Genomic DNA, 13203 nt, shown 5'->3' with positions numbered 1-13203 from the left:
CTTTTCTTTAAGTTCATCTATGCTGGGGGGCTACTAATCTCTTACTTTTGCTTTTATCCTCAGTCCTTGCTTCCATGACTTCTCTCACACATTGAGAGAAGCTCTTTGATTTTAAGTTATGGTGTTATGGTGGGGGGCATCTGAGTAAATCAAGGATGCAAAATGAAATTCCTGGGAAATAGCTACCGAGATAGATTTTTCTGGAATAAAGGGCACAGTGATGCTCAGTGTTAATTATGTAGGGATTCTGTGCTTTAGAAATTACACGATGCCGTGACTTGGTAAAATAATTAGGTACCATATTAATGGCCCTAACCAAAATACTTTAATACTGTTCTTTAATACGTTAACTTGAGTGAACAAAATAACATATAGCTGTAAGTAATCAACCACTTTCTAAAACCCAAACACTGTAAATTATCCGGTGTTGTTGATGAGGGCTTGTAATGTTATGTGGTTGGTATTTGTTAATGCACTGACACCATCGTAGAGTAGATCCATTAGTTCTTGCTGCTGGTTGTGCTCTTCTCATCTCCAAACAAATTAGGAGGTTTTGATCTTAAATATTTGCATGGAAGAAAAAAAAAAAAACAACTTTCAGAAAATATATTACTATTTTTTTCCTACTAGAGGACTCAAAATTAAAAATAGTAGCTTGGGGTTTGATATATCACCATTATATTGCTAGTTGTTCGTTAAAATTGCAATGATTGACTATCACGGCAGAACTTATGATCACATTGCCATGTTCTCTGTTCTTCCTACCCCTTGCTAACAGTTAAAATGGAAGCTTCTTGCCTTATGCTTTGTTAAAATTCAAAGCAGCCAGGTATATGTAATATTTTTTGCAATAAGTACAAAGAACAACTAATGGTCATTCTTCGCAGAAGCTGAGAAAGGGCTTATTAACATGGCAAATTACAGAAAAGAAATCAACATGCTTTCTTGCAGGTAACTGTGTATAATTCTTCCTTCTGTGCATATGTAGGTTCTTTTCAAAGAAGCACGGGAAATAAGAGTTCCAAAATGTAATTGTTCTCCTTGTATAGAGTTCAGCGTTACCTTTATATCAAAGGCATTTTCCGAGAAAACTGCCTTGTTCCCTCTTCTTTTGTAAATTTTGCAAGAAAGAAGTATAAGAGAGTTGTACAAAAAGCTCCATTCCTTTGCTAAGATCTAGCACTTTTCCTGTATGTGAAGCTAATAAACTGCCACCCACGAGAAGAAAAATAACTGTAAAAGAAAGACACGTTTCAGTATTGGATGTGAAGGTACCTCTGTGAGTGAGAATCCACTTGACATCCTGGCCATTCACGATGAATTCTTTAAATGAACCAAATGTGGAACACTGATTTTTATTTTATTTTTTCCTCCCACAGTTTAATTCTGGAAAAGCTAGGACAAAAAGTCAAATACACACTTGAGGTTACTTATTTTTTATTCTATTTGAACTGAATGTATGAGCAAGTGAAGATTTAACCTCTGTTCTCAAAGTACAAGCTACTGTGGAAAGTTATATTAAAGATGCTTCTTAAAATAATAGTTAATGAGAGACTGAATAAATCAAGTAAATAGTTATCAATAGCACCCATTTGTATTTGATATTGATTAATAGTCTTACCATAAATTTTGCATGCTATATGGAACATTCTTTCTAGGCAAAATATTGATCTAAAAAGAGTCCAGCAGTGGTATATGTTCCTTGTGACTGGGATTTAACAGCATAAGTTTTCTTTTGGGAACCATTGCCAAGCTGTTAACTAGATCAGAGAGGCCAGCTACTAAATTTTTATGAAAACTGGTCTAGCATTCAACATACATCTGCCAAATCTAATATAAGTGTGAGATAATTTTTTTGAACATTCCTAGCAGAAATAGGAAATGTGAACACAGTTCTTGCAAGAATTCCAAAAAAAAAAAAAAAACACACCAAAACAGTTGTTCTGCAAGGGTCTTACCGGGAGGAGTAAGGGTTGAGGTAATAACTTTTGCATTGTATTTTTGCTGGCTTGCTGTCTTGACCTGAAAATGTTAGTTTCCATTACAGATTTTAAAGTGCTGTGAATTTTGTTTAGATCGGATTTGATGTTAATGGAAAGATAAAACAGACCCATAAATTTTCCTATTAACTGATGTGTGCTTGAATTATAAACAGCTGCTTTTAGTTCCTACCTGTAAGTAGAGTTGTGTTTTGTTTTTAAAAGATATATCTCCAACTTTGTTTCTGTGTTTATTGTTGGATCAGATTAATTTCAGACAAGGGCTGTGGGCCACTTGTTTCTCTTAGATTCATCCCTTCGGGAGTAGGGTGGGATAAAAGCAGTATTAGAAGACAATCGAAAATGTGCTAACTCAATAAAAATAAATCTTCTTAATAGGTAGTTTTATACTGTGGAATTAAAGGGAATTTCCTTGTCTGGGTAATAGCTGAAATCTAGAAAACATGGTAGGAGTAAGTGGGCAGTCTCAAAATTAAGGAAAATCATATGTAATATTTTACAGTTTTTGATGAGACTTTAGCTTTCTCTATTGAAGTGGTTGAAAAGGGGATACAGGAGTGAGATGACAGTTTGCTGACAACACTGAGATATTCAGAGTAATAAGAGTTGGTAACAAGGAGTTGTAGGACTTCATGTTTTTAAAAACAGCCAGGCAATACATAGCACGACAAATTCCATGTGAACAAATATAAACTGCTCAACAGTAGTGAAAAAAGAAAGAAATTAAGAAAGGAAGAAATTAAGAAAGAAAGAAAGAAAGAAAGAAAGAAAGGAAAAGAAAGAAAGAAAGAGCGAGCGAGCTTTAAATTATTGGGAAAGAAGAACAAGACATCGTTATGCAGTTGTATGATTATGTTCAGTTACAAAAAGTGCTGGACAGATAAGTGATGACAAATCCATTAACAGCTATTAAACGCAAATATTCTACCACTTGTGTAAGGACATCTCTGAGCATGAAATCATTAACAGATGGAAGAGTATTCTGGGAAGGATTTGCTATGTGCTTGTGCTCTTACACTGTTTCCTAGCCATCAGCTGTTGGTCATTCCTGGTGGCAAGATAGTCACCTAGGTGGACCTCTCTGTGGTGTGCTGGTGCTGTGTTGCTTCTCGGACTGGAGTCTCAGTTTTGACAGTACATTGAGTCTGTGCCTAGGAAACTGGAGCTCTCAGGCAATGATGGAAGAGGTGTATCTTGGAGGAGCAGCCAACACATACCACTTTCCATGATGATCCTGCGCTGACTTTTCTCTTTTTCTACCTTAAATCTAAAGAAAATATTGGATATTTTGGGAAAAAATGATTTTAGCCTCTTGACATCTACGCTGTCTGCTCTTTGTAACTCATAGTAAATCCTTTGTGTTGTGTAAAGTTTCTGTAGTCATCTGTAATCATAAAATGCTTGCAAGTTCTTAACTCTGAACCATTGTGTGAGAGTTAAATGTGGCATTTTAATACTTTGGTCAGGCACGGTTTCCTAGCTTTAATCATTCCAGGTACTTACAAAAAATAATTATGTATTATATTTATTCTTAACAAATGTACACACTCTTCCTAAACATTGAAGTGTCCAGGGTATGGAAGACAAGATAGACTATTTGTTGGCCAGACAGTAATCAATCTAGTCATCCAAAAAAATTTGCATTCTTTCACTGATTGTCTAAATAAGGAAATTTGGGGAGTGCAGTATGGAGAATGCCTCTCATTTCAGCTGTAGAGGAGATCCAGCGTTTGCAGGGCAATGAGATATTCGTGATGTTAACAATCTAACTGATCTTTATCGATAATGACAGATGGTGCTTAGATAATGTGCCCTGAGTTGTCTGTGATACATTCAAAATAAGTCTTTTGGAGGGCTGTACATCTGTCTTGAGATCTTTTGCTAAAATATTTAAATCAAGGTCATTGTTTACATTTGATTTTAAATAGCTTCTAGCATGTAGTCTGCATTTATGTACATTTAGAGATCAAACTGTTTGCAACTTCAAAAGCTACAAATGGAAAAGTATAATAGGTAGCAGGTGTTAGAAAAGGCAATTATGCATTAGCTGTTTTACTCAATTTCCAAAACTGTCTAAAACTATCCATTGGATACTTCGTTGCTGAGACTTATCTCTGAAACATGATGAGTTTTTAAATCTATAGGGAGATATGCATTTTTTCTCTAATGAATTGCATATTTGAACCTATTTGGTTTCATTTAAAAGTGCTGAAGAAAATTGTATTGGGGGAAAAAAAGGTTGAAGAGAAAAATTTCAAGAAAAAGTACAAGTTTTTATATAATTCCAGGTATGTTTTCTGCAGTGCCTCAGAAACACTTTCAATTTTCATTACTGCAGTTTTTGGGTTGTTTGCTGTTAATTTTTTAAAGCCACTTATCTTGACTTTCTCTGGAAGAATTCTCTTTGTTATGTTACAGTAGGCTGAATTTTTGGTCTCAGAATCAGAATCCGAGGCTGTCAGAAAAAGTATACTATGATGATCTAATTTGGCTACCTATGCAATTTATTTTTTGTGAGTCTGTATAGCAGGAAAGCAAGATTAACAATTTTGTCAACAGCTACTGTAAACTTACTTTGAAAGTATCATTTTAATCTCCAGGTAGATTTCTGTAATCCTCCCTTCTTCCCTACGTGTTTCAAGAACCCATACACTGTTGGAAGAGTGGGGAGCAGAAAGCAGACGAAGTGTGCCAAATAATACCAAAGCAGCTTCCTTCCAGTTCCCTCATTTTTTTGCTCATGTGATGTGATTGAGGAAATACAAACCTTTATTTCCTTCTGCTAGGTTAACAAATAATGCAATACATAAAATATCAGGATAATGAATACTTTAAATGAATTTTTCCTGCCTACAGTCTATTCCGTCTCCTCTTCATCTGCAAAAATGGTCTTCCTCTTTCTTCCTCAGCAGTATTCTGTATTTTTCTGTATCTGTCCAGCAGTCTCAGTCTACCTTTATTTGCCTCCATACCATCACTGTGATTTTCCTTCTTCCCTCCTTTCGTGTTTGATGACAAATGATTAGGCTGGTGCCATGCTCTTCAGGTAGCTGTTCTTTCAAGGAGAAACTTTATAATGGATCGTTATTTAGGTTATAAAAGGTTATTGTCAAAGACCGATTTAAAAAAAAACAACACAGCATGGTCTTTAAATTTATTTACAGAATAAAATAGGAGGAGGGTTGTTTTCTTTGAATTGGTTTTCTGCATTTTTAGAGTTGTGTTTAAATATTTAAATATTGCCATAATAATATCCGATACTATAAGTGGTAGCACCACTTTTCTTTCAAGTATGTCTTTTTGAGATACAATTTATTCTTTTACATATGTTAACTTTCCATCCCAAGGGAAATGACAACTCTAAATTAAAAGATGTATGTAGGCTTTTCAGAAGGATGGTAGTGAGTACATGATTCTCTAAAACTCTAGTTTTAATATGGTAAATTGGACTGTACTTTGAATTTGCAGATTAAGATAAACCCTGGAGAGTTCTAGTCAAAATTACCATATGCTTTGTGTGTCCTGGGATTTTACATTGTGCGAATTTATTGTGTTATTCAAGCATATCTTTTTCCTAGAATAGGAAAGGTATCACAGGAATGTTCTTCCTTTTCGGGTTCCAAAATGAAATATTTTGAGTTCAAACTGCACTTTTAAACTTAAAACTGCCCTGAAAATAATTGGCGTTATTCCTTTTCTTAACTCTTACCAATTTGGACAGGACGATTTAGTTTCTGTAGCTGCTAACATGATGTTTAGTGTACTACCCTCTGTAGGACACTAAAATAACTGCACTTCTGCCTGTCGGGTGGAGAAGGAAAAGGAGAAGAATATTTTTCTTTGCGTTAAGATTACTTCATTGTACTGTTACAAATATTATGTGGAATATTTTAAGTATTGTGTGCTTCTAGGTTAAATGGAAATAAATTTTATATTACCGTGTTCTGTTTTGCATAAGTTGTTTCAGTTCACTTACTTTACTTGAGCAGAACACTGTATTTTTCTAAAAAGTAAATTGCAATTCTGAAATGACCAGTAGAGAATATATAAAAAATGCTATAATTTTATAAGATCTAAGAATAAATCTTTAAAATATTTAGATATCACTGTTTAAATAGCCCTATATTTGTCAGAATCTGAGCTTAATTTCATAATAACTATTTTTAAATGCTATTTTAATGAGACTTTACATAGCATTAGTTCCCAATCATCACATTGATAATTAAACATAAATAAATAAGTCTTTTTTTCAGTTCTTAGTGGAAATGAATATAAAGTGTAAGTTAAATGTGGTAGTACAAGAAAACTTGCTCAGTGATTTTTTTTAAAGTAGCACCATAAATTTACCTGAACTCTTTCTCTGGTACTCTTTCTCTCTGTTATATTTAAGAGATCTTAATTTCAGGGAGAAGAAAGGGCTGGCTATAAAGTGACTGTATCTGCTGACTTGAACTAGAACAGAAAGCTGCAGATCAGAATAGAAATAAGAGTTGTTAAAATTTTGTGTTACAAGGATTTTTTTTTTCTTTAGTGAAAACATTTAATTCAGTCAAATACAGGCCAAGCTTTAGTTTTAAAAAACTATAGACCATAATTTTAAAATGCTCTAGTAGTTCACTACAGTAGAATTTATAATAGGAAAACTTAATTTCAAATGGAGGTATCATGCTCCTAATAATGGAGATGAAGCATATATTCATGCCACAAAATGGATAGTACGGTATTTCAGGACAGATCTAAGCTACTGGATAACATCAGAAATGGGATAAACACATCTGTAAAGAAAGGATGTAAGTATTAGAAGTAGATTCATACCTCTCCTTAATTCCAGTTACAGAAAATACCTACATACAGATACACCTAGGTTTGTCACAGATGAAATACAAACGTGTTTGTGTTATGAAAAGAGATTTAGCTGACAATTTTGTAACACTAGTTTTGATAGTCGTGAACATCATAAAAATACACTAAGGTTATATCTTAATCAAAAGCATCATTTGTGTATTGAGATAACGTTTTTTTAATGTTTTTATTTTTTGCAGTCTGAACCAGAGGGTTTTTCTCACTTCCACTTGTATGTCTGTGCTGCCTTTCTTGTCAGGTGGAGGAAAGAGATCCTGGAAGAGAAAGACTTTCAGGTAAGTGAAGAGTTCTGTAATACAAAAATCTGGGGATATTTTTTAAGCACAGGTCAGAATTTATGAAATTCAGGTTCCTAACATTACATGGGGATGAATTTACAACAAAGCAGTAGCAGTTGCAACAAGACTGATGGTGTCTGACTGTTAGAGTTCTTCCAAAACTTAAACCTGAAGTGGTGGGCTGTAAACAGTAGATGCTTATTCCTTGTTCATTCTAGAAAAAATAAAAATAAAAATGCTATTTAAACTGAGACGTAGAAGAAATGATTTCTGGAGATGCTGTGATAAGTAAAGCGTGGGTATTTCAAAAAGAAAATTTCTGAAAAGCTAACTAGATTTTTTTAAAACCTTAAATACATTACTGTAGTTATGTATTTAAGAGCTCTCATCTCTATAACATTCCAGAATTACTCTAACAAGTTTATGTTCCTTTTTTCAAAAAAATCTAGGCAAGCAGCCTTTTAAGATAAGGAGTCTGTTTTTCAGGCATAAATAAAAGGGCTGTAGTTATATTTATTTCAGGTCTTATATTTCAAAGCCTTACATTTGTCCAGCTGAGAGCATGTCTGGTAGTTGTTTGGAATCAGATTTGAATAGTGTAAATAGGCAAATAATTTGTGTATCCACATAGAAGTTCAGTTAGTTTTGTGAACTGGTGACAGTTCCCTTTCATAGAATTTTTTTATATTAAGTTTTACTCTCTGATGCACATGCAATGCCTAAGAGGCATTAAAGGCCTGTTTACAGGCTGGCTGTAAACAAACCATGCTGCAAAGCCTGCACCATTTCCTGCCCCAGGGAAATGGTCTGTTACCAGCTTATTTTCTCTACAGCTGACTGAACTCTCTTGCCCTGTACAAATGAACCATTGTGTGAATCTGTGTATCATTTCAATCTATTTTATCTTTCTTCGTAAAACGATTTATTCAGACCATTTTAACTGTCATTGCCTATCTTTGCAATAAATAAAACCCTAAGGGCACAACATAATTACTTTAATTTATACTACCTACTAGTGCTGTCAGATTTTCTCAATTTATGGTATTTTGTCAAAACTAACTTCAGTGTTGGTAGCCATACCGCTCAACTATAATTGTTCACTGCTAATACTTCTTATTAATTTGTTCTCCATTGATTTTCTGCATCAAAGTTCATAACATTTTTCTCCTCCCTACCAAATAAGTTACAACTAAGTTTAAAGTGCATAATGATCCCAAGGTAAAGTACTGTGAAGATTTTTCTCCTTATGTATGTTCAGAGTTTTTTATTTATTTTATTTTTATTTATGTAATAATTACAGGTATGTCTTCATGGTTTAATTTCTTTATAGGCTATGTAAACTTGATTATGAAGTTCATAAATTAGGAAGACAGTGGAACACATTTATCAGACTGCCTTAGGTTGCTTACCACATAGAAAAGCAATTAGCAATTTTGAGGATCTATAGGCCAGTGGTAGCTTTATCACTGTTCTATATTATCACTAAAAAGCTTCATCTTCTTTATTGTGTAGCATCAACTTTTAAAATGTTTAAACTAAATTGCTATCAGTTCTCCAAATGATACTTCTCTCCCCCCAGGCAAGAATAAATCCACTGTTCTTCCACTTCGTTAGCAATAGCTGTATTGTAAACCACTGCCTATTCTACAAACATCTAGCTCAAGTAATAGTAGGGGGTTTAAACTATGCTGGCAAATTGGAAAGTTTGGTATTTGCTGTTGGACTATTGTCATTGCATTGAAATCACATCACTGAGAAGTCCTAATTATAGCACGTTTTGCGCTGAAATTTTGTGGTCTGTAAATTGTGAATCATCAGCATGTGCATCCAGTCATTTCTCTTGTACATAGCGTGTGTCGTATTTGTTTTTCTGCATATGACGTAATTGAGGCAAGGCTCTACTAATTGTCAGGCAGAGGGCCTGTTTCTTTAGTGCTAGCTGTGAAAACTCACGCTTTGCTTTTACATACGTATTTGACCTCTTTCCCTAGACAGAAAAAAATGCACAGGAATTTTAAGTCAGAATAATTTCCCCAGAAAACCGGATATGTCAATATGCCGGATGAGACAATGAGCAGGTCTTTGATCAAAGACCCATTTTAAATGACTTGATTATGCAGTACTATTTCTTATTATTTGATGAAATACATTATCAGTAACGTTACAGGCAGAATGAGCACAGAAAATAATAATTGCTCTTAAGATACTCATTTCCATTCTTTTAAGTCTGTCTTGCTGCAAACTAAGCAATCAGCATGCGATGTTGATTCTTCCTCATAGAAACCAATTAATTAATACTTATATAATAAATGTTCAGCTGTGCATGATAATAGTTCCTTATTACAGACAACATTTGAATATCCTATTTGTTTGTTTGTTTGTTTGTTTGCTTGTTATTGTTATGTAGTAGAGAATGAAATTTAGCAATGAAAGGAGTTAGGCTGACTGGACTAATAACATGAAGTGATACAAACTGAAAACTTCTACTTGGTACTTGGTTTACATCTGTGCAACAAATCATTATTATAACAAAGGAAGTAAGTTTTTTTTGAAGGAAGTAGATAGAGGAAGAAATAAATGTTGAGGTTCAGGACTCCAAATATTCAAATGATTATGCATATATATACGTATATAGGGTTTATATATAAATAAAAGTGTATAGAAATAATGTATGTATAAATTTATAACAGAAGCATATAAATGTGTGTAGATGCTAGTCTCATATTTTTCGTGTTTGAAAGAACAGAATAATGCAAGACCATAATCAAGTAGGTCATGATAGAAGTTGTGTTCATTTTAATCTATTAAAGTTATTATGAGAGCAAGTTACTGTTCTCACTTCTGTCTAGCTGGTTTAGTATAAAATATCAAAGTAGAACTAATTTGAAATGTGAGATTTGTGGGTTAACATATCTTTTAGAAACAGACAGGTGAGGAAAATGTGATACTTTTTCTGTAAATGTAGAACAATTTACAACACAGCCTACAAGAGTGAGCCTTTCTATTGCTCAGCATATTTTAGAGTATGACTTCCTGTTATTCATTTTCCTAACTACAAATGTAATTCCAAAATTCTCCCTAATTCATGGGAGAAATGTGAATGGTTAATATTGTTAAGTGATAAATTATTCAAGCATGATTTTGAGCATATATAGAATTAAAACATTAAGTTCAACATCCATATTTTCTATTAATGTTGCATACAGGATATTTGAAGGATTTGTAAGAAAGCAGAACGCTTGGGACCAGGATCAGTTATGAAACTTAATATAAGCTAATAGTAATGTTGGACTGATACTGACCTAACTGTTGGATATTAGAGATTTAGTTCAAATTATCAGTTTAAGTAAGCTGTCGTTTTGTTGACACTGCTGATCTATAAAAATGTGTTCAGCATGTTGTTGGAAGCGATCTGTCTTGCAGATTTTTTTTTTCTTCATGATGCTAAGATAAGGGCTTTTCTATCTAGCAGGCATTTTCACCCATGCTGTCATTAACCCACATCTTTATTACTACAATGTCCTTTTCTTTGGCTTTGACAAATGCATTTTGGCTTCATTTATATTCATGCGGACTGCAAAGAAGCTGTAAAGATCATTTTTCAGTCCATCATTTTTCCTTGCTGTTCACCTTCTTTAACTTCCTTTCCTTTATGGCACCAAGGAAAACTAGGGGCTTTCTATTTCGAGGCCGTTAATGGACTAATACTAACACCTTTCATGTCATCTCATGGTCTGTACTGAGATGCCGACTGCCACTTTATCAGCCAGTGATGACAGCTGCCTCATCACGTGCTCCTGAGTTCTCATGAAGGTATTTGTGCTGTCTCCCATGTTAACCACATTACCTAAATGGAGCACTTAATGCAGATCTTGTTACTTTTCTCAAAATCCTTACGTAAGTTCTGTTTTTCTGTGATGCCCAGAACAGATTTGCCAGGTAGGCTATAAGGCTGTTAATAGCACTTACAGTCACATTCACTAGTTTTTTTGTTGCTTTTTTTCTATGAATTTCCTGTCTCTTGATACATTCTTGAGTAATGAAATCTTTGGGGTAGTGACCGTTCTTCCTTCTGATTTATATAATCTTTAAAATAACGACTCTTGAATCTGAGTAAATGGTAGTGAGCAGTCTCATTGACCTTGTGAGCAAAATGAATGTGTGCACAATTGTCTGTTTCAGTAAAATGCTGAAAAATGCTTGATGTTTTTCAAATGTTGCCTTGTAGTGAAGTATTACAAGCTAATGTTAGTTGAAATGATGAAAGATGATCTTCCTACCTCATATGATCAATAAGATTTTAAGGAAAACCAGTTAATTATTATTATTACTTATGAAAAAGTTTATGCTTTCCAAAGTTGTGATCAGATTTATTCTGCAATTTAATCTCAGTTTTTGCGTATGTTTTTAAATGGGTGCCCATGTCAGAGATTAGTGAAGTATTTCACGGTGCCTGCGTTTGAATGAAAGACATACAGGCTGTCTTCAGCTTACTGATGCAGGAAGTCCTCTCAGCCTCTTCAGTTTGTTTAATCTTTCATTCTCTGTTCAATGGGCTTTTAATTAGAATCAGCACAGGGTGAGGATGTTCACTTCTGCCTACCACTCTTTTTCAATCTCGGCTCACTGTTGAGTGTTTTTCCCCTTCTCACACAGAGAAGCCCAAGTTAATGTCTTCCCGTTTGTGGTAAGAATACTAATATTTGAAGTCATGTTTAGCACATGAGCTTGCTCTTTTACTGTTTTTTGTCTTACAGTTGTCAGCATTTTTGGAGTGTGAAGGCAATTGGTCATGCCTGTAGTCAGTTTTCTGCCTAGCAGATTCCCAAATTCCCAAAGCATTGTGTTATTCCCTGGAATAGACAAATAACACTTTAGGAAGAAATTCGATTTCAAAGGGTGTTGAGGCACTGAACCAGGTTGCCCAGAGAAGCTGTGGATGCCCCATTTCAAGGCCAGGCTGGATGGGGCTTTGGGCAACCTGGTCTGGTGGGAGGTGTCCCTGCCCATGGTAGGGGGGTTGGAACTGGGTCACCTTTCAGGTCCCTTCCAACCCAAACCATGCTGTGATTCTGTGAATGCTGTTTTCAGAACGAGCAGACCCTTGACAGCTGAAAGTTACTAGCTTGTATTACTTCAGTCTTAATTTTAAAATTAAAGAAAAAAAACAAACAACAACAAAAACAAACAAACAAAACAAAACAAAATGTATTTCTTGCAGAGGAATTGACACCTGTATTTTATTTTGTATTAATATTCAAAATAAAGCTGAAATAATCAAGACTGTTTAAAAATTTTGAGCTATTGAGAATATGTTCCTTTCTTACAAACGTTTTCTGAGAACATATAGGTGATGAGTCTGTTGTCTCCTTATTTTGTTCTTCGACATGCCTGCCAGTTTTTTTCTTTACCATATTGCAGATTTTATATAAAATCACAAAGGAGTCTGTAGCTTTCATCTCTCAGCATTTGGACTGCTAAATTTATTCAGGGTATATTTTTTATTGCACTTTTTATGCGAACTAACATTTCTAATACAGGAGATTCTTACATGTGAGCTAAAATCCCTTGAAAAAGAAAATTAGAAAGAAACACAAATCTGATTCTGCACACTTGTCAGAGGTGTGTATTTGCTACAGCTGCACGAGTTACAGAATGTAACTGTGCACCTTAAAATGAGATTAGAAGTTAGTTACAGAAGAGACTGAATAACAAGATGCCTGGAAGGCAAATTGCAGTCTTTGAATAATATCTGCCTAGTGTTAGGATGTTTTTTTTTTCTTCATGTGTTCTCTAATGTCAAATGACCAAGTAGTTTTATTTCATGGTCCTTTATGAGGGATAATTTGTGCAATTTTATATTGCTGCCTGCATGAGTAACAGGTTTTATTTTAGAAAGTTTAATATGAATATATTTCCTGGTTATTATATTATTATTATTATTCTATAGAAACATGTAAGATACCAGAACCATGATTTTACACCATCTATTCCTGCTCAACTACTGTATTATGGTTTTCTCTGGTCTTTTTTGATCTTGTTCTATATTATGATACACGTTT

General features: G+C 34.2%; 1 protein-coding gene across 1 annotated transcript in view; it reads left to right on the top strand.

Moving 5' to 3' along the window:
* The window catches only part of TBC1D22A (TBC1 domain family member 22A), a 167017-nt gene that overhangs the window by 121528 nt on the left and 32286 nt on the right, over positions 1-13203 (top strand). The window contains 1 exon segment of the mRNA XM_084306248.1: positions 7043-7138. Within this exon segment, the coding sequence (XP_084162374.1) occupies positions 7043-7138 (96 nt within the window).

Source organism: Netta rufina (genome assembly GCF_964035555.1).
Source record: "Netta rufina genome assembly, chromosome: 1".
NCBI lineage: Eukaryota > Metazoa > Chordata > Aves > Anseriformes > Anatidae > Netta > Netta rufina.
This window is presented reverse-complemented; position numbering and strand designations above follow the sequence as displayed.